General features: G+C 37.8%; 1 protein-coding gene across 2 annotated transcripts; it reads left to right on the forward strand.

Annotated features, from left to right (window-relative positions):
- Positions 1 to 2,470: 2,470 nt before the first annotated feature.
- On the forward strand, positions 2,471 to 10,298 carry vsx2 (visual system homeobox 2). 2 transcript variants are annotated; one of them, XM_008399348.2, is made up of 5 exons: positions 2,471 to 3,187; positions 3,442 to 3,526; positions 3,953 to 4,076; positions 8,963 to 9,143; positions 9,348 to 10,298. In XM_008399348.2, exons 1-5 carry the CDS (start codon positions 2,764 to 2,766, stop codon positions 9,725 to 9,727), a joined length of 1,194 nt encoding a protein of 397 aa, XP_008397570.1. In that variant the 5' UTR covers positions 2,471 to 2,763; the 3' UTR covers positions 9,728 to 10,298. The 2 variants fall into 2 exon arrangements, with proteins under 2 accessions (XP_008397570.1, XP_008397571.1); XM_008399349.2 differs by having other exon boundaries at positions 2,472 to 3,187; positions 9,411 to 10,298.
- The last annotated feature ends 9,876 nt before the right edge of the window (positions 10,299 to 20,174 follow it).

Here is a 20,174-nt window from a genome sequence, read left to right on the forward strand (position 1 = left end):
GGGGGGGGGGGGGATTAGTCCATCCATCCATATGCAGAGCGTCTGGCCTGACCTCACATGCCACTGTGCCCCGACAAACGTCAATCCGATGTGCCCCGGGCCCTTAAATTAGCTGTCAATTAGTGCAAATTAATCAACTCCTCGCCTAATTAAGCAATGCCAACGGGCAGCTACCAAACATGCCGTTGTCGGGGGACCATGAGAAAGCTGCGGGGCTTGCAAACTCTCTGTAAGTTGTGGAGAGAGGAGAGGAGAGGGGAGGGGAGGGGAGGGGAGGGGAGGGGTCGCATCACATCACGCCCAGCTCATGCTTAGGTTCTTTTCCGCCTGACTCGGCGCTACATGTTGGCTGTCATCAGGTTTCCTGGACACTGTCTCCACACCCAGGGGTTTGACTCAGCGTTCACGTCTTAGCGGAGAGTTTTCTGTTGTTTTTCCGAGCCAGAACGGTGGTATTGTGATCTGCTTAAAATGTGCAGATCTGTGCAGCTTTAACGCGTGACCTTCCCTTGATATATGAAGTTTATTTTCAACGACTCATCAGGCGCTTTCGGCACAGTAAGATACTTGATATGCATTGAAGTGGGCGGCTTTACTCCATGTAGATGACACCTTTTTTTTTTAAAATTATGTTAAAGTTTTCAGGATTCTTTCCCTACTATTCCATCATAACAGGACAGCAGGATGGAGCTGGGAGGAAAAAAAAAAAAAAGTAGCGAAGTTCAAAAGGGGAAGTGGCTTTGGTTCATGGGAGTTAAAAAAAAAAGAAATCAGCAGATGTTTGCTTTTTAATCTGCAGCCGTCCATCAGATCTTACAGATCTTTGATGGGCAACCCAATCTACACGAATGACTGAACTAAATCTCCCCTTAATCTAGAGCCTTATTAGGAAGCCTCTTTTCTGCATGTAAATCAGGCTGCATCCATTTCACAGAAGACGGATTAATAGAAAAGAAAACGGAGGAGAAAGCGTTCCGCCATAAACAAACAAAACAAACAAACAAATAAGCTGTATGGATTGCAGGAAGAGTGATGATGGAGTGAGAGGCCTTCCATTGCACACCCTTCCGTGTTAATAAATGACTCCATCCCAACAGGCTGATGTGTCATTAGCATATCCTAATAACATTGATTTCTTCATTAATAGAATTTCCACTAAATAGGCCCTAATTACTTTCAACTGGCCAAACACTAATTGCAGCAGCAATATTTTTTTCTTCTTGTTAATCAGTTGCTTCTCTCTCACTGAAAATATGACTTTGCCAGGTGAATCAGCTCTGCGTTTGGGCAAAAGCCCTTTTTACAGGCCATTTTAGTGGATTAACAGCTCAAACTGTGTGTGGCGGGGTGAAAGGCTTACTTACGCTAGAAACTGTATGATGCGCATGCGTTGGTTTATCTTTTGCCTTGTGGTATGATTTAACAGCACGACTGTTGTGAGATCTAAATTGTGTGCAGTAACTTAAATTAGTGAGCGTACACAAGGTATGCGGTACATTTTTGTTTAAAAAAAAATAGAAACGTTTATGTTTTATGGTTATTCCATTTTTCAAATCAATGAAAAATACTAACTTTACACCAAGCCGACAATGACGATAATTGTAATTAATTATTATAAGCTAATTAATTATTAGTTTATTATTTTCAGTAGACATGAATGTTTTTGTTTTTATGTTTTTTTATTGGTTTAGATTTTATTTCAGATTTATTTACCATTGTTGCTGAGTTGTTTCCTATTATTATTATTATTATTATTATTATTATTATTATTATTATTATTATTATTATAGTAGCAGAATACATTTATATTATTTGATAATTTATTGATATAAATATTATATATATTACTACTATTATGGCTGTGGTTGTGGGCTAACAAATATTTTGGCTTTAGAATTTTGTTTCATTATTGTATATTTAGTGTCTGTTAGTTTATTATTATTATTATTATTATTATTATTATTATTATTATTATTATTATTATTATTATTATTATTATTACTGCTGCAGCTGGTGCTGTGGGATTAGCACTGTGCAGAACCGCGTCCATCTCCACACCAGCTGTCGGTTTCTTTCTTTCTTTTTTTTTTTTTTTTCTTTTTTTGGGGTGGGCCTTTGATTCGCGTGTGATGAGTTTCCCGGAGCATCTGGAGATCAATTATCCATCCGTGTGAGCCGGTGGTTGGGCACATAGATCATAGTAGGCTCTGTCTGTGTGTTTACATGTGTGCGTAATGCATTCCGCGAAAGGCAGATTTAGAGATTGAGGTAATTTTCTATAAACCTGCACCATTTCAAAGACACTGGGTATCGGGAGGAGGGGGGGAAATAGGTTTCATTTGCTCTCATTCACTCACGAGCTTTCAAAGAGTGTCCAATCTATTTAATCTGATGCTGTTTGTTTGTTTGGGTTTATAGTAAGAGTAAGGGTTACTTCAATTTATTTTGCGTTTATATATATTTATTAAACCTTTTTAAAAAAAAATACATTTATCTAGATAATTTAACTGAAGCTGCTCCACGCAGTCCTCAGAAAAAGGCAGCGATGTGTTGGAGAGGGCGTAATACATCCATGATCCACTGGAATCCTGAATCCTGGCAGCTGATTGGCTGCAGGGTGCAGCCTCCAGTTGGGATGGACCTGTTGGATAAAAGGACCATTTTCTAAACGACGGTGTGGGACGCAGAAGATCATGAACAAGGAACCCTCCTGTGAGACGACATAATAAAGAAATATATTTTTCAAGGGCCATCCAAAGCACCATGACGGGGAAAGAGGGCGCAGTGCTGACGGAAAGTTTAAATCACTCAGAGAAAACCTCTCTGGGTGCAAATGGAGGGAGCAACAGCCACCAGCCGAAAAGCAGCGTCAACCACCCACCGACCAGGTGCACCGGCTTCGGCATCCAGGAGATCCTGGGGCTGAATAAAGAGCCGCCCTCCATTCCGAGGAGCCCGCTGAGCTCGCTGCCGGCCGGGGCGCACCTGATCGCCGCCAGGTCTGTGCTGGGCCCCGCAGCCGTCGGTATGGGTGTCGGGATGGGATTAATTGGCCCCGGTGGAATTCCGTCGTTTTACAGCCAACCCGCTTTCCTGGAGACGGTGCTGTCAGACGGTCAGGACGTCCACCTGCAGCACCACAGCAGGAGCGTGAGGCCGCTGGACCCCAGTCAGTCTGCCAGCTCAGGTGATCCACGGACACTCGTGATAAATCCTGCAATTATGCTGCGACACGGATGACAGCTGTATTAGTTATTAAAGGAAAATATCTATTATTATTATTATTATTATTATTATTATTATTATTATTATTATTATTATTATTATTATTATTAATAATAATAATAATAATAATAATGGTTTTTTTAAAAGTGTGGTGCAACAATTGATCACAGTTCTCGAAGCTATCCTTAAATACACCTCCCACTGTTTCTAATCCAGACTCCGAGGATTTATCTTCAAATGAACGAAGACACACGAAGTCATCTATAAGCCAGAACAAGAAACGCAAGAAAAGACGCCACCGGTTGGTGTTTTTTTTTTATTTTAAATTTAAATTAAACTATTTATTTATGTTTTCAAATATATATTTTTAAGGCAGACAAGACTGATTTCTGGCTAATTATTCGATTAGGTCAGTTTTATTGTGAATTTACCAAATTAAAGAGAAATTGGTTATAATTTTATGTTAAGCATTATAATAGTTTATTTAAACCATTTCCCAAATAATCTGGCTTTTAAAAAAATCTGGAAGTACCTGGAATCTCTAAACTGCTCTTCTCATATCGAGTTTTATCAAAGTACCTTTTTTTTTTTTACTGTAATTTACAAAGTTTAAAAATAATAATAAAGGAAAACTACAATTTCATGACGTAGACTAACGAAAGATTGGATTTTGCAGAACACAAATGCAATTGCAGCGTATACTGACAAGCATAACGCGTTTCCACAGAACCATATTCACTTCCTATCAGCTGGAGGAGCTGGAAAAGGCCTTTAACGAAGCGCACTACCCGGATGTTTATGCCCGAGAGATGCTGGCCATGAAAACAGAGCTGCCTGAAGACAGAATACAGGTAATAATGTCAGCTATTTCATGGCAGTGTTTATGAATGTTTTTAACAAAAAACAACCTTTATACTTGCTATTTAAACTGTTTTTGTTTTGTCAATAATTAAAAAAAAAAAGGATTTATTTTTATTTCACTGGGGGGGGATGAACAAAAAAGCTATTAGAATTGATTGCGAATGTTATTAGACGTGTTAATTTATAATTGAGCTAATAAGTGACAAAAATACATGATCCTTAATACACTTACATGGTGATTTTGTAACTCAGACAATTTTGGCAGAAAAATGTTTATGGTAAAGAAGTAATTTGTAGGCACCTGGAAAATTAGGTACAGAATTCATTAGTTCAAATCACAGTCAATAAAAATAAAATACAGGAGTGGATGTTATATTACATCCAGTACTGAGATGTTATCACTGTGAAAAATTAATTACAGTCATTTTTTCTGTGGAAAAAAAAAATCCAAACCTTACTGTATTTTCTTTACCATTAAATTGTAAATACCTGCTCTAATTTATAAACACATCCTCTTTAAATTCAGGGGAACATATTTATTTGAAACGGATATAGAAATGTGTTCATGTTAAGTCTATGAAAATAAAATTATTTTGTATTTTGAAATTATATGTATCGAGTAAAGTATAATGTAACTTTTTCTCTAGTGATATCACTCAATTTGCTATATTAGTTTGTTATAGTTACAAGCAAAGCATGTCCAGAACTTTGTTATCTATGAATAAAATGTCATTCATAGTCCCAAACCCTATGTCTTTGATGTCTCAATTGCTTCTGAGAAGTCATGAGAGGACAAAGGGTTTGTTGCAATTAAAAAGAAATTCCACAGATTTTCATTGACACACTTTCAAATATGCTCAAAGTGTAAAAAATTTACTTTGTTACCACATTTATATCACATTTGTTCCAGTATATTATTGTCACTGTTCTTGTTAAAAGCAAGCGCATGTAGAAACAATCAAATTTTTCTTAATCCAGCTATTTCTCCAAGAGAACAAACTTTGTAAATTTTAGCTTAACGCACAATTGTCAGTTTTTCTCAATAATTAAAAGCAAATAATGTCAAATTGTATGTCTTTTTAAAATATTGTCACAAGAACTAAATTACTAAAATTGATGTAATTTCTAGTTTGATGTTTTGATACATAATCATAGAGAGAGAAAAAATGTAAGGTTATATAAAATGTGCACACACAATATTTCACTGTATTTAAAGTTTAGTATTCTTAAAGTCATCTGTTTTGAAGGGAACATTTACAATTTGGAACATATTTTTTACAAGAATCTGAATTAAGTTAAATACATTAAAGTAGATATATTTATTAACCAGAAAAACTATAATCATGGTTAGACATCTGCTGTAGGGTCTTAACATGTTTACATACTAGGATTTTAATTCATTAATAAGAGACTTTTAATATAAAGTGATATTGCTCTCCACCCAGGGCGTCACTACCATGTGGATGCCCTGAGCATCTGGAAAGGCAGAAATCATGTAATTTGTTTGCCAAGTGACTTTTCTGTTGCTTTTTTACATGACTTTATGAAGTGTTTTTTTTTTTTTCTTCTATTTGTGAAAAGACCTAAAATACATTTTAAGGCTTCCTTGGTATTAAGAGCACCTCAGATTAAGACAAGGATGACAAACAGTGAAGTTCTACTTTAATTACAGATGCAAATCAGTTTTTGATCTACTAAACATTTTCCTGAAACATGGAACTCTTTATCAAAATTACTGTTGAAATCTCTCTCTTTACCTTTATCTATACATCTCTCTATCCTTAACTATATAACCAGAACAATATCAGATCAATGCTTTTTAGTGGTCAATGTTTCTGATAAGTTACACTGTAACATGTTTGTCTTTCAAGAATGGGCTGCATCAGGAGACTGGGTGTGTGTTTGGTTGTGTCTTGGATTGCAGGAGATGTTTTCCACTTCCACTATTCACATAGAAATGGCTACTGTGTTTGTCTACATGTAATCTGCAAGATCAGATAATGTATCAGGATGTAAAGAAAAGTCCCTTATGCAGTGGACAAGTGGAGGGGCAGCATTGGCTCCTGTGTTAATGCTACCCTGGGTGAGAACCTCAAATTCTACCACCCCACGTACAGCCAGGCACACCACCAACAGCCCTGGCAAAGTCCCTTCTGCAAAGACAAATATATTATATTTACAGAAATGTACAATGTACCTGAGGCACCAAGAGAATCATTTCATCCAAATTTGGCCATTCTGCTTTATATATTTGTACTTAACTGCTTTTCTAAATCTAAAGTGGTCACAGTTATTAAAAAGAAATGATTAAAATTAGGGTGCATACAACAATTAACAATCTAAAAACATGTTTTTTTCAGTGTTTAAGTATCCAGGTCTGATTGGTCAACAGTCTAGGCAATAATGTTTCAATAAAAGAGATTATTAGATATATTCAAAATTCCCTATAAAGACTAGCATTACTCTTTATTCTAGTTTGTATTACAATTTTTGATCAGGCAACTTCAGGGTCATTTGCCATCTTTGCTGATGGGGCTGTTTTTAATAAAGTGCTTGTACTGCACACAACACAATTTAGGCACACATTTCCCTCTGATTGGATAGGAAACCGTTTAGCATGCAACTCACAAAGCTTTGTGTAAAAAGCGCCCCTTGGGCCTTGCCTCCCTGAGTGGTGAGCCATACTGGGCAATATTAACACAGAAAAATGGGACCCAGCCTGTAACATAACCATATTATCTGACATTATTATTTGTAATAATGACTGCGCATACAACACTGCATTAACGTGAAAATGTAAATGCGGAGTTAATTTTTCAATCTTCCTCCTTTAAATCAGTGTTTACGGCATGCTGTTACATTTGTGGAGGGGCACAGGTTCCCTCTCATGCTGCTCTGGTGTTTGAGGGAAAATGGTTCCCCATACAAATCGATCACTTTCGCCCCCTTCCTGCCTGAACAAAGGAGGCTCTCCACCTCCTCCCCCTGCAGCAGCAGCAGCAGCAGCAGCAGCAGCAGCATCTTCGCCAGGACAGATAATCTCTCATCAGGCGCAGTTGGATGTGAAACAATTTGTTCTCGGAGAAGGAGCCGCTAACGACCTAATCAAGCTATCAAGGCGGAAGAAGATTGCGGTGTGACCTGGACCCATCCATCTGCCGGGGCGCCTTTTTTAATCTCATTCTCATTAGGGGGCTGCAACAGTATGGCCGCGAATAAATAATAAAAGGGAAATAAATAAATAAGTCCGGGCCTGCTTCTCTCCTGGATAAAATTAACACCCAATTTTCCTCATTGAGTGTAATTAGTTAAATCAGACCAGCTCGGGAGGCTGGCTCTGCTTCTGCTGCTGTCGATGGAGAGGCGCAGGGAGTTCAAATGAAATAACTACATTGAATTTATTAGCGTGGGTCAATAGCGCTGCTCCCCGGAGTCCCGGTAGTTTAATTTCCCGTGATATTTGCCCGCCTGCCCGCCATCGATTGGGCCTGAAATTAACTTATTTTTCAATCAGCCTCGGCGCGCCCCTGGGTCGCTCCTCCTCGACGCTTTTACGCACTGGCTTCTTTTGAGGAGCAGAGAAGCAATTTCTCAGAGAGAGAGAGAGAGAGAGAAAAAAAATCTTGTATGAAATAAGAGTTATCATCAGAGGTGCTTGGGGAGAAAAAGCTTAGACACGGTTTGATCTGTTTGCAGTTTAATATTAAATGCATGCCCCCTTCTCTGCTTCTTTTCTCGCCTCCTTCCTCTTTTCACAAGAACCATCAAAAGTATATATCGATGTTCAACACATGTGTATTGTCACAGTCCACTCAGGCTCTTTGTCAGCTGACACAGAGCCTGGAGAGCCTTCACCACATGTTGACTGGAGCTGCTAGTGAAGTGTCCAAAACAGGGGTGCCTCCAGAAAGCTTTCAAAGGGCAGCCAGATTGGGACTACTAATAATCTTTGGGTGGCATGAATCACTGTTGTTGCTCTTCAGAGGCTCATCTCATTATAGATGTAAAAGTTTTATGTCACCACTAGTGAGAATGACTTCTCCCTAAGACTTCATTTGTGTGGCATAATGTGGTGTGCCTCAGGGGTCAATACCTGGATCTCTCCTGTTCAGGTATCCAAAAGAGTTTTTTAAGGGACGACCAGATATGGTCCATTTGAGATCTTGAAGTGACTCAGAATCAAACCAAACCAAATGTAATAACAGACGTTTTGCTTTATGGGAGAATTTGAAATTTGTATTCAAATTCGATCAAAAAATTTTGATCCACCTAGGATGTTTCAAATGTAGATTATTTAAAAAATACTTATGAGTTTGGCATAAATATGTGACCCTGTGTCATCTGACACCAGAACCAAATTACAATTAATCTCTTATTGCATTATTATATCATACTAAGAAATTTAGAAGGTAATATTATTAACATAAGTAATTCTTTTTCATGAGGGAAATAAAATCCCATGTTTAGAAATTCTTTTTAGTAATAACACGGTAAACCGGCTGTTAGTTTACACACCCTTTCTGTCAGAAGAACAATCTTCTTCTGTGACAAATCATAAGGATGGAAGACATCGTCCTGTTTTCAAAATCTCTCTAGATTGTACAAATTCCTGGGTCATCTTTTACGTTACCCTCTCTTCAGTTCAACCACACCAGCTTTCTTTAAGATTGAAGTTTGACTCGTGAATCGTTTAGGTGTTGATTTGACAATATGTCTTGGGCCACTGTTCCTATGAAAAATGAATTTTTTTGTTAGATTTTAAATCTTCTTGTCTACACACTCTAGAAAACTTTCCAGAGCCTTTGGAAGAGAAAAATAACCTTCAGATGTACAGGGATGGTAAATATTTATCCACTTGCTACCTTTTCTCTTGTAGGTATGGTTTCAAAACCGCAGAGCTAAGTGGAGGAAGAGGGAGAAATGTTGGGGTCGCAGCACGGTGATGGCTGAGTATGGCCTGTATGGAGCCATGGTGAGGCATTCCATCCCTCTGCCAGAGTCCATCCTCAAGTCTGCTAAGGATGGCATCATGGAGTCCTGTGCTCCCTGGCTTCTGGGTAAAAATCTTCTCTCAAAGTTTCTGATACACCCTTCTCACTACCCTCATCCTGAACTGGAGGTTGTGCTAATTTGAGGCACATTTAATGCACCTCTTTGTTATTTCCACATTACACACAAGCATGACCCCAACTCCAACACCCCAGTAATTCATTGCTGTTATTATATTCTAAACCAGAACTATTTTTGCTTGCTGTTTTCAGTCCAAGATGGCTTACCAGTGAGCAGACGTTATTCTAAATCTGAATACCCGCAACTCTTTACAGGGATGCACAAAAAGTCCATAGAGGGCGCAACTCCCCCGCCAACAGGAAAGTGCGATGCCCCGCAGCAGGCGAACGCTCAGATCCCTGAGGACGCTGAAGTGGAGGAGAAAAGGTCAGAGGGCAAGCCCGTCATTTCTAAAGAGGAACTGAGAGAGAACAGCATTGCTGCACTCAGGGCCAAGGCTCAGGAGCACAGTGCCAAAGTTCTGGGGACAGTTTCTCATGACAGACTGCTGGAGGGCAAACAGGAGATCCAGGTGGCTGAAGAAAAGGCCAGTGATCTGACCAGTCCAGAAAAGGAGCAGAGAAGTCCCTAGAACCGATCCAGAACCTGGAGACTGTTGTGGTCAAAAGTGACTGCAGTGGATAAGCTGCGTTTAGTTTAAATCTGGATTAACGGACTTGGATTTCCGTCCTTCTCTGACTTCTCCAAACTGACCCTCATCTGGACTTGAGACACGAACTTGTTGGTTGCTACCAAGAAGATTCAAATGCACTTTTTTAAAAATGTATTTTCAAACTTACTCCTGTTTCTTCAAGTACTAGAGGATTTGACAGAGTAGCAGCAATAGACAATAATGTAAATAGACGTCAAAGTTAGAAACAGCCAGATGAGCAAAGACTTCTCAACATTAATTGCAACCAGTGACCTGTAATTTATTTCCTGTCTTTTATTCTGACTATGCTTATACAATTATTAAATTGAAGCATTTTAGAGGAACCGTCCCATCGGCAGTAAGAGAAAATTGTTGTCCTATATCATGATGTATATAACTGATATATAAATCTTTAAAATATTGTTCATGTAGTCTTTAAATGTCAGTGTTTTTCCATTTCATTATGTACAAGTCAAAATTGAAGACATAAAATAGAAATTGCTTTATTAAATCTGTTTCTGATGTCTGTTTTATTTCCCTCTTGAAAAATTGTATTTTTCAGTAAAAGACATATTTGCGTCTCTCTTCGCTGACGTGAAGTTATCGCAAGTGTGGAGTAGCTATTTGTTGCCTGCTGCTCTGCTTGCTGTAGTCATTAGGAGACGGTCCACGGCTGCATGCTTGGGTTAGCCCCCTATAATCTGTCGCAGTTGAAAGCCCTCGATTTCAGATTAAATGAGGGGAGCAGTGCTTTTGGGAGATGGGAAAGAGAATAAACGCCTCAAAGCAGGGTCAACATCTGCTTAAATTCAAATGACTTTTTTTTAGATGCTGAAGCACAAGCTGTTCATCCTCTTATCACAATACTTAACCCAAACAGCTTTATTTGTTGGCAGTCTTTACTGTCTTCTGGGTGTTGATAACATTTTGAAGAGGGACTTCTAGGACATGTTTAATTCATAATTGTAGCTAATAGGGCTTCTTAATAGCTCAAAACTGATTTTCTTTTCAATTAAGCAACTGGAAAGGGAGAGATGCTATTAGAGTGTTTCTTCATGTCTCAGGAATTAATCATGCTTAAAGAAAAGAAACATGAAGTTGGCAAATAAGTAACATTTTGGTTTATAATTAATGTTATGAAGGTGCATGGCGCCTGTCTACTCCTGGACAGGTTATCTTATAGATCTCATAAGATCTCATCTGATTAAATGTAATCTCTCCTCATTTTATCATGTCATCTCATTTATTATTGTCTCATGTCACCTTACTCCAAGTCATCTAGACTTATCTCGATCTCATCTTAATCCACTCAGCTCCACTCTTCATTGCATCTAGTCTCTTCTCATTTCATCGCGCCTCATCGTCTCATTGCATCTAATATAATATAATTTTACCTCAGCTCACCTCAAGTTGTTAAATTGTATCTCATTTCATTAAATATTTTCTCATCTCCTCTAAATTCAGTAAATTTTGATCAAGTCTCATCTAATTTCATCTCACCAAGTTGCATCTAATATTATTTAATTTCACTTCAGCTCACCGTTAGTTGTTAAATTGCATTTCATTTCATTCACTCAACTCATTACAGCTAGTCTCAGCTAGCTTTGTCTAATTTTTATCTCACCTCACCCCATTGCATTTAATATCGTCTAATTTCACCTTATGCTACTTGTTAAATTTGATCTCATTTAATCTCATCTCAATTCAGAGCACTGAGTTTTACTATGTTATGTAATTTATTCTCGTCTTGTCTCATCTCGTTACATCTGTTCAGTTCTCATTCGAGCCTCATTTTTTCTCACCACACCTATTCTTTGCTGATCTCACCTCATCTCATCTCATTACATCTAGTTTCATTTTGTCGTATCTCGTCTCCGCTGATCTCACTGCGCCCCATTTCATCTTGTCTCATTGTTTGTATATTGTAAGCACGGCAGTTGTCAGCAGAGCTCTGCTTGTAGATAATGGTTACGTCAGTGTGGTTGTGTATGTGTACCAGAGAAATGCACTTCTCTGGAAGTGCATGGAAACAGACATGACACAGATAGAGCCAAGATGATTGACTCTGTGTAAGAAAAACTAACGCATCCTTTCAGAAAAAGAATATTGTGTGATGGTCTAGGGGAACTTCGTTGCTAGGGAACCTGGATGAATTGCCGTAATTGATGGATTGATGGAATTAGGAGTTCTGTTTCGAACCAGAAAATCCTGAACTTGAATGTTCATCTGTTCATGACCTCTAGAGCAAACAGATTTGGGTTGTACAATGGAACGATGATCAAAAGCAGGTTCAACTCTGAGAGTCTCCAAAAAACACACAAGATTTTGAAGTATTCTAGTCCGAGGCTGGACTTACTAAAATCCAGTTGAGTTTCCATGGTTTGACCTTAAACAGGACTTCCATGCTTAAAAATCATTCAGTGCGACTAAATTAAACAATTTTTAAAATAAGATAATTTTTTTCCCACTGTGATGTTTGGAAAGTATTACAAATTTCAAATTCCAATTGGTAGCAGTTATTGGCTCCAAGGGTGGCGCAACTAGTTATAAGGCTTAATTAAGGGGCAATTATTTTTAACCGAGGGAATTGTTCAAATAATTAATAATTGCAGTGGATATTTAAAATCCACTTCAACCAGTTGTCTCCTGGTTTGCAAAAGAGTGCATCTTTCAGATGTGTTTGTTCATATTCTGTCTTCTGTCCTCCCTTAAGAAATGAAATGATCATTTAAACTTAAGTTTACATTGATATCAATATTTATTTGATGTTTCTGAACATGCAAGTACGATGAAAAACGGTAAAATGCTTTATTGGAGCACTGTAGATATTTAAGCTTTAGCTTTCGCAAGAATTACAAGGAAATAATCTGAAGGTGCACAAACAGCACACAGAGGGCAGAAATCAAGTATTCCCTCACTGGGACCAAGACACATGCAGAGCGAGGATTAAACTCCTAAAAGTGCAAAAGAGCTATTTAATCCTGTGAAAGTGGAATTGAATGCTATGACAGATCAGATTTGCAGAAGATCAAGCTGTTTATACTGAATATGATGAGAAGGTAATTCACAATATCCCTCATTATGGGCAGTCTGCAGCTTCAAGACCACCATAAGATTATCTCAATCTGTGCAAAGTGACTGATGAGCTTTAGGGAAAATTTCGTCTAATGCATTATAAATATTTGGTTTATTTTGAGAAATATGGGTGCATTGATAGTCGTATTCAGATAATAATTTTAAGTCTTTTTTTAAGCTCCAGTCTCACGCTGATTTGAAATCGGCTAGAAGCCCCTGATGTGGAAATATGGTTTTGTTCTGCCCCCTGCTGCACAAATTTATTATTACAACTGAATCCATTTTTCTGCACCTATTTCCACTGATAACCCCATTAATTTAAGATAAAGACTGTGAGAAAAAACAAAAATCAGGAGCCATCGGGGTCTCAGATACTTGAATACTTGAATACTTGTGAGTAATTTGCAATTTTTACTTTCAATGGACTTTGTGTGCTGTTTTTATACCTTTTAAATATGATGTGTGTTTTGCAGACACAAAACACAAATGTTCTGTGGATAGACGACAACATCACCCCTTTTATATTGCATAGAGGTTTAGAGAAAGTCTTTAAATGACTTTAAGTGATGCTGGTAATATCTACAATATTTGACCACGTAAAAGTGATCATCTTCTAAAACTGAACATTTTTCAAAACAGATTATGAAGATAAACATATATTCTTCCCCATCAAGTTTTGCATATGCAGATGAAGTCTTTTCCCCACTAAAAGAACGTAGAAACACCAGAGGATCTTCAAAAGTTCCCAAACACTTTTGGAACAATTCCAGTTGCAGTCTATTACGGAATTTGATGAAGAATCTGAGGAACAGAACAATTGGAAGGATATTTCTCAACCTTAAATGTATGAAATTTGAAGAAGACAAGAACAGAGACAGTGTGTGGTGATACATTTGTCCCTGGAAGCAAAAATTTTTTTATGAAACTTCAAAAGAGAAAAATTGCAAGCTATTTAAAGCACACATTTTAACTCTTTTACAATACCTGGCAGATGAAGTCTGTGTTCAGCTGTTTTTAAAAAATATATTTTGTCTGTTGTGTTTGCTTTATTATTGTGCTTCAGTCACTGTTAGTGTTACATGACAGCTGTATGGATTTGCTCTCCTTTTCAATCTTTCCAGAGTTTAATTAATTTATTAAATTTTTATTAGTCCAACTTTACACTAATACTTCTAAATAAAATCCCCTGTATCCAGTTGTCTCGTGGTTAGTAATAGAGTCCATCATTTAGAGATTTGTTTGAGAACATTATGTGTGTTCTGCCTTTCCGTCTGTTTGGTTTCTGTTATTTATTTTGATCTCCAGCTTTTCTCTCTATGTTGGTTAGTCTCCCACCTGTATCTGGTTCCAACAATCACCTCTGTATTCACGCCCCTCTGGTTCAGGCTGTCCTCATCGGTTCCCATTTGTTTTCATTTGTCTCTGAACTCAGTTTTCTCAGGTTTGTTTCACATTTTTTAAATTGGACGTCAGAGAGTTTTTTTAAAATTTTTTTTACTTTCATAATTTTTTTTCATTTTAATCTACCTGTATTTTGTCTGTATTTGGCTCCTCAAACAAAAACAGCAACACAGACTAACATCCTTGTAGATGCAGCACCATAGAAACCAAGGAACACACCAGACTGGTCACATTTAAAGAGGTGGAGAGGTTTAAAGCAGAATTAGGTAGGAAATCTATTCGGTCAGTAACTGACCAACTTTAGGCTTTGTCTTCTTAGGTTTACAGCTGTGTTATATTCATGGATTCAATGTGTATGACACAACTGTAAACCTAACAAGGCATTGGGTATCCACCACAACTAACATGCAGAGAAAGGAGAAGAATGTAGCAGAAAATGCTTTAAAATGTTTCTGTCTTACATGTGAAACTCTACTGCAGCAAAAAGTAGCTCATCACATCACCCTGACTACAACCTGACTACAACGGGACTTAACAGATTAACCTGTAGATTGTAGAGATATTCTCCACAAACTACAGGTTAATCTGTTAACTCCCCTTTTCTGTATCAAGCAGAAAGCTTTCACCCGTTTGCATTCATCAGCTTTGAATTCTGCCAGAGAACAGCATACTGATCATCCCATTACTATCAGAATAACCTCATGTTGTTTTATTTATCGTAGCAGCCAGGTTTATATTTATAAAATAAATATATCGCTGGTTAACAAGTTGAGAATTATTTTCTTGCACAAGTTTAGTTTATCACCTTCTCATTGTGCATTGGGCATATAGTAAGGATATTTACTTGAAACCATCAAAACATTGACAATTAGATCATAACCACTAGAATGCCAATTACACTTGTGTGTTTATCTGTCAATTTAAATTCATTTATTTGCAAAATACCAAACTACATCAGTGGCAAAGGAAGTTAAATAATACTTAATTTTAAAAGTATTCTTTTAATGGAGAGAAAGCTATATTATTTAATGAGTTTGCTAGTTTAATTCATCCATCCATCCGTTTTCTTACACCCTTGTCCCTTTGTGGGGTCGGGAGGGTTGCTGGTGCCTATCTCCAGAAAACGTTCCGGGCGAGAGGCGGGGTCACCCTGGACAGGTCACCAGTCTTTTGCAGTGTTAGTTTAATAGGTTTATCAATATCTTCTGCTACAACTGGCCCTTTGAGGACGTTCATAATCTTAATGTGGCCCAAAATGTAAATTAATTTGACACCTCTGATGATGTATCATTATGCATAAAAGTGATGGCAGCTCTGTTATTAACTGTTATTGATGAAATATTGATGAACATTTTCCCCTCACATTTCTAAAGGTGAAACAGAGACTGACTTTGATTTCCTACTGTCAACCCACACTTCACGATTGCAGCCACATGGTGGCAGTGTTGTTGTTGTTTTTGTTTGTAATCCTCTGAAAACAAAAGCTTTGTGAATGTTGGTTAGATGTGAAATGAAAACTGTTCCTCAATTCCACATGTGGCATAAATCAGGTTAACTATGACAAAAAAAAGAAAAATGCATCTAGAACGAGATTTTGCAGCTGAACACTGATCACATCATGTTTGAAAATGTGGCTGCCTCCCAAGTTTGAGAGCAGACATAATCTGCTGATCAATACTCAATAATTCCTTCTCACTCAACTACTTCTCTTAATGATCAGACTTTAACTCTACATCGTCCTTTTTCCAAAATCCAAAAATCACTGTTTGCAGGTCACTGTTTGCATTTGCAAAGTTTTTTTTTTGTTGATCAGTACTAATATTAAACATCTGAAAATGTTAGTGGTTTATTGAAAACCTGCCACTACTAAGCAGATCTTAGCTGTGTGAAAGTATCTGCCTCTTCACAGGTTTCTACTGTTTATTGTCCCACACTGTGAAGATGAGTTGTGAGGATTTCTTATTTTTAAAGAAAAAGAATATTCAAAGCAGCCTGACCCTGTGTAGAAATGGAATTACCCCTTTTTAAATCATGAAATGGTGTCAATTAACCACTTTTCTTTTTTTCATTTCACCTGGCCACTCAGGTCTGTTTAATGCCTGACCTGTAAAATAATGAGAAACCTGTCTGGCAATATGAATTAGGGTAAAATATTTCAGTAAAGCAACACATCATGTCCTGATCTAAAGGAATTCAAGGACAGATAAGAAGCAAAGTCACTTGCATCTATCAGTCTGGAAAGAGTAAAAAAACAACAAAAAAAAACATTTGTACAGCTTTAGGACTCACTGTGAGAGCCATTATCCCCAAATGGAGAAAACATAGAACAGTAGTGAACCTCCCCAGGAGTGGCCAGCCGACCAAATTACTCCAAGAACTCATCAGTAACTCATTTCAGAGGTCACAGAAGAGCCAGGAGCTTCAGCTACATCACTGCAGGTCTCACTCACCTCAGTTAAATTTCATGATCCAACAATAGGAAAGAGACTGAGCAAAGTGGCAGCTCAGAGAAAGTTGCAAAGTGAAAACCTCGTTTAACCAAAAAGAAGACACAGACTTGTCTCACATTTAACAAAAACAACAACAAAAAAAACAGTTATACAAGCAAGACAAAGATGACAAATTTGGTGTAAAATTTTATTCATCAGTTTATCAACAGTAACCACTTTGCATCGGGACCTGAATGACTTGCTGTAATTGACGGATTGTTTGTTGATTGATCATGAAGCTCTGTAACAAACGACCCTGAAGGAAAATGTCTTGAGACAAAAGATGTGTGTTGATTTACTTGGGCAAGGACTTGATGACAAGTTTAATCATTTAAATTTTTCATGTTTCCTCACCCCTTGCTCCCCTTGCTCCTTCTCCTTGAGATAATGTGGCATGACCTCAAATATGCTTGAAAGACTTAATTAAAAATAAGTCTGCAAAGAGAGGATCAGCTCTCCACAGCGATGTAAAAACACTCGTTGCCAGTTAACACCAGTGCTTGATTGCAGTCATTTCCAGCAAATCTGGAACAATTATGTTTTCATATAGGCCCAATAGATTTGAATAGCTTTTCCCCTATGAAATGAAACCAGTTACTGAAAACTGTGTTTTGTATTTTCTCAGGTTATCTTTTTCTGATAACTGAAAGTTGTTGAAGTCAAAACAATGATGTGCGGGGGAAAAACAAAAGAAGCAAAAACAGATAAAATAGGGGAACGTTTTTTTATTTAATTTCTTTTTTTTACCAACACTGAAAGCATGTGGTTGATTAAAATCACATGACAGTGGGAGCTAATCTCTTACAGCCTGCTTGTAATGCACCAGTTATCTCTTAAAGTTGTACCTGACAACATGTCCTGGAGAGATTTATGATGGGTGGCATGGCCCCAGCAGCTGTCCACTCAGCAGGCCATCTGCAGGCATGCATGCCTGCTCCACCAATATGTGTCGGAGTGTTTACATTAACCCTATAATACCAACTTTAATTGCTTCCTGTTTCATATTTCTTCAGAAATTGCATCACTCGTCTCCGGGAAGTGTCAGGTACTGCAATTAAAAACCATCACATCTCACTGGGTCTTATCTTTCTGCGGCGTTAAAGGCGTCTGCTGTTGGCATAAGACTAGATTTGAAACAGCGCTGGGAGCCCAGGAGCAATAAAAAAAAAAAAAAAGACCAGTTTGTTATCAAGAGAAGTGAAACATGAACAGAGAGGCAGTGCTCCCTTGTTGCTAAAGAATGATAAGTGAAGCCACAGGCCAGAAGATGAGGCTGGGAGGACCTTATCAGTGCAGAGTGCTTCCTAGCAAAAGCCTGGCGCCACAGAAGAGTGAGTCTTGTTGATTCAACAAAGGTGTGGGGCAGATAAGGATGTATGTGTGAAATGCTTCGAAGATGAGCTTTACTGTGATGTGAATGACAGGGAGAATAAAGTGGAGAGGGAGGGACAAAGAGAGGTATGTTACCGTAAAGGGACGCAGGTATTTGTTGTGGTGAGAGTGGCTGAGGGAATGTCTTCATTTCTGGAAAGTGCCGCAGGAATCCAGGTGGGAATCCGACTTTAACCCACTGAACGTAAGCAGTGATGGAAGAGGCTTTCAGACCATTTCCCACAACCCAGGGCTGAGGAGCAGCGACAAAACACTCGAAATCAAAAAGTACTTCATGTTCAGGAATCCAGCGTCTAGCAGAAGCAGTCATACCTGTTTATCTTTAACATTTTGTACAGCCACAAGTATTTCATTGCCACTGAAAAAATAACGTAATGTTGTACCAAATTTTGGATATGAAAAAAAAAGATAGTTTTAACAAAGATTTTGCAAGGAAAACAGCTGCAATAAAATAACAAACTTTATTTTAGACATGAATTTACTGTGTTGATATGACGTCCTGGACATTGTTTGGGTAATCATACCTTCCATTTATGTTAGCGCTGTGTGCTAACCCTTAGCTCTTTGAGGACATAACAGTACTGTATTTATTGAATAATGTTAGTACACAAGGGCGTAGGAACAAGTTTATCATTGGGGGGGACACATATCGGAAACTTGAAAGATTCGTAAATAGCTTGAGCAAAAAAGTCAAACAATGGTGTCATCAATGTGTTACTCTAATCTGACCCCTTGTAACGAGTAATCTAACGTGTTACTATTTACAATCCAATAATCAGATTAAAATTACGTATCCAAGTTAAGTATTTGTGATTATCTTTAGAAAACACATATTGTTACTTTCTTCTTTTTCCTTGGGGAGATACGTTTCATATGTAACACCAGCGACACAAACGTAAACGATGGAGGGAAAAGAGATGCACATTTTCTAGCTGATGGATRAATTTTTCATTGAGTGATCAAATTACTCTTTCAAAGTAACTATGCCATCCATGGCAATAAACTAACTACACTATAAATCATATGTGTGTAGACCTGTCACAATAACAAATTTAGATTTTTGATAAACAATATTATTGTTGTTTTTAGACCATTTTTAAGTAATAAATGTTAATGGCAAAATTATAATGCAAGAACACACTCTGAAAGATCAGTAAACTTAAAATTATAATGAACATTTAACACACAACTGGAAGGCATTTCAAATATCCAAAATAAATAAACAAAACGACAAATAGAATTAATTTTTTAAGTCTTTGTAAATAAAATTTTCCTTCAAAAAAAAGGTTTAGCTGAGACCAAAGCACCAACCTGAAAGCTTTTATCATACAGTCTTTTGTAGAAAGAAAGAGAAATAAAAATAAGTGATAAATCATGCCAATGGAAATTATTGAATTTGTTTTAATTTATCATGAGCATGGAGCTCGGTTCATTGTGCGCGTTGAAGCACAATGACTTCCCTCTCTGTCACAAAACATTTTCTGTATATTGGGTGGAAGTTGCTGATTTCTGACCTTAAACATGAATTGTACAGTTTTAATATTTCAGTATTCTGGGACCTTGTTGCTCWGCTTGGGTTCCSCAAGGTTCMGTTTTGGGCCCACTCCTCTTTTTACTGTACATACGCCCAATAGGTTTTATTTTAAATCGCCACAGTAAAGGATTCCAAAAAGGTTTGGTTCCCTCGATTTAGAAAACTCAAGAAATCACCTGCCTTATTTACCTTCCCTGTTCCTCGTTTAGTCAGAATGCTGGATTTGGGGTGGAGCCCTCCATGCATGGTTAGTTGTTTCAGAGTCTTAACATCCGTGGTGTTTATCTCCTCCTTTTGCCAACTAGCTATTCCCGGCAGGATCTCTGATTACTGGTAAGGCATAGCTGTTTATTGCACTGATCTTGTTCTTGCCATTGAGCTGGCTTCTCGGGACTTGCTTTATTCGTTGGAGGTATTTGGCTGCGACTCCTTTCCTTGTGACCTCATCGAGGTTGCCATTTGCTTGTGGTATTCCCAGGTACTTGTAACTGTCCTC

This window comes from Poecilia reticulata, linkage group LG22 (assembly GCF_000633615.1).
Source record: "Poecilia reticulata strain Guanapo linkage group LG22, Guppy_female_1.0+MT, whole genome shotgun sequence".
Taxonomy (NCBI): domain Eukaryota; kingdom Metazoa; phylum Chordata; class Actinopteri; order Cyprinodontiformes; family Poeciliidae; genus Poecilia; species Poecilia reticulata.

Coding starts and splice junctions, on each gene's coding strand:
- vsx2 (XM_008399348.2), top strand. CDS start 2,764: ATGACGGGGAAAGAGGGCGCAGTGCTGACGGAAAGTTTAAATCACTCA. Junction 3,188..3,441: donor CAGTCAGTCTGCCAGCTCAG/GTGATCCACGGA, acceptor TTTCTAATCCAG/ACTCCGAGGATTTATCTTCA. Junction 3,527..3,952: donor CGCAAGAAAAGACGCCACCG/GTTGGTGTTTTT, acceptor GCGTTTCCACAG/AACCATATTCACTTCCTATC.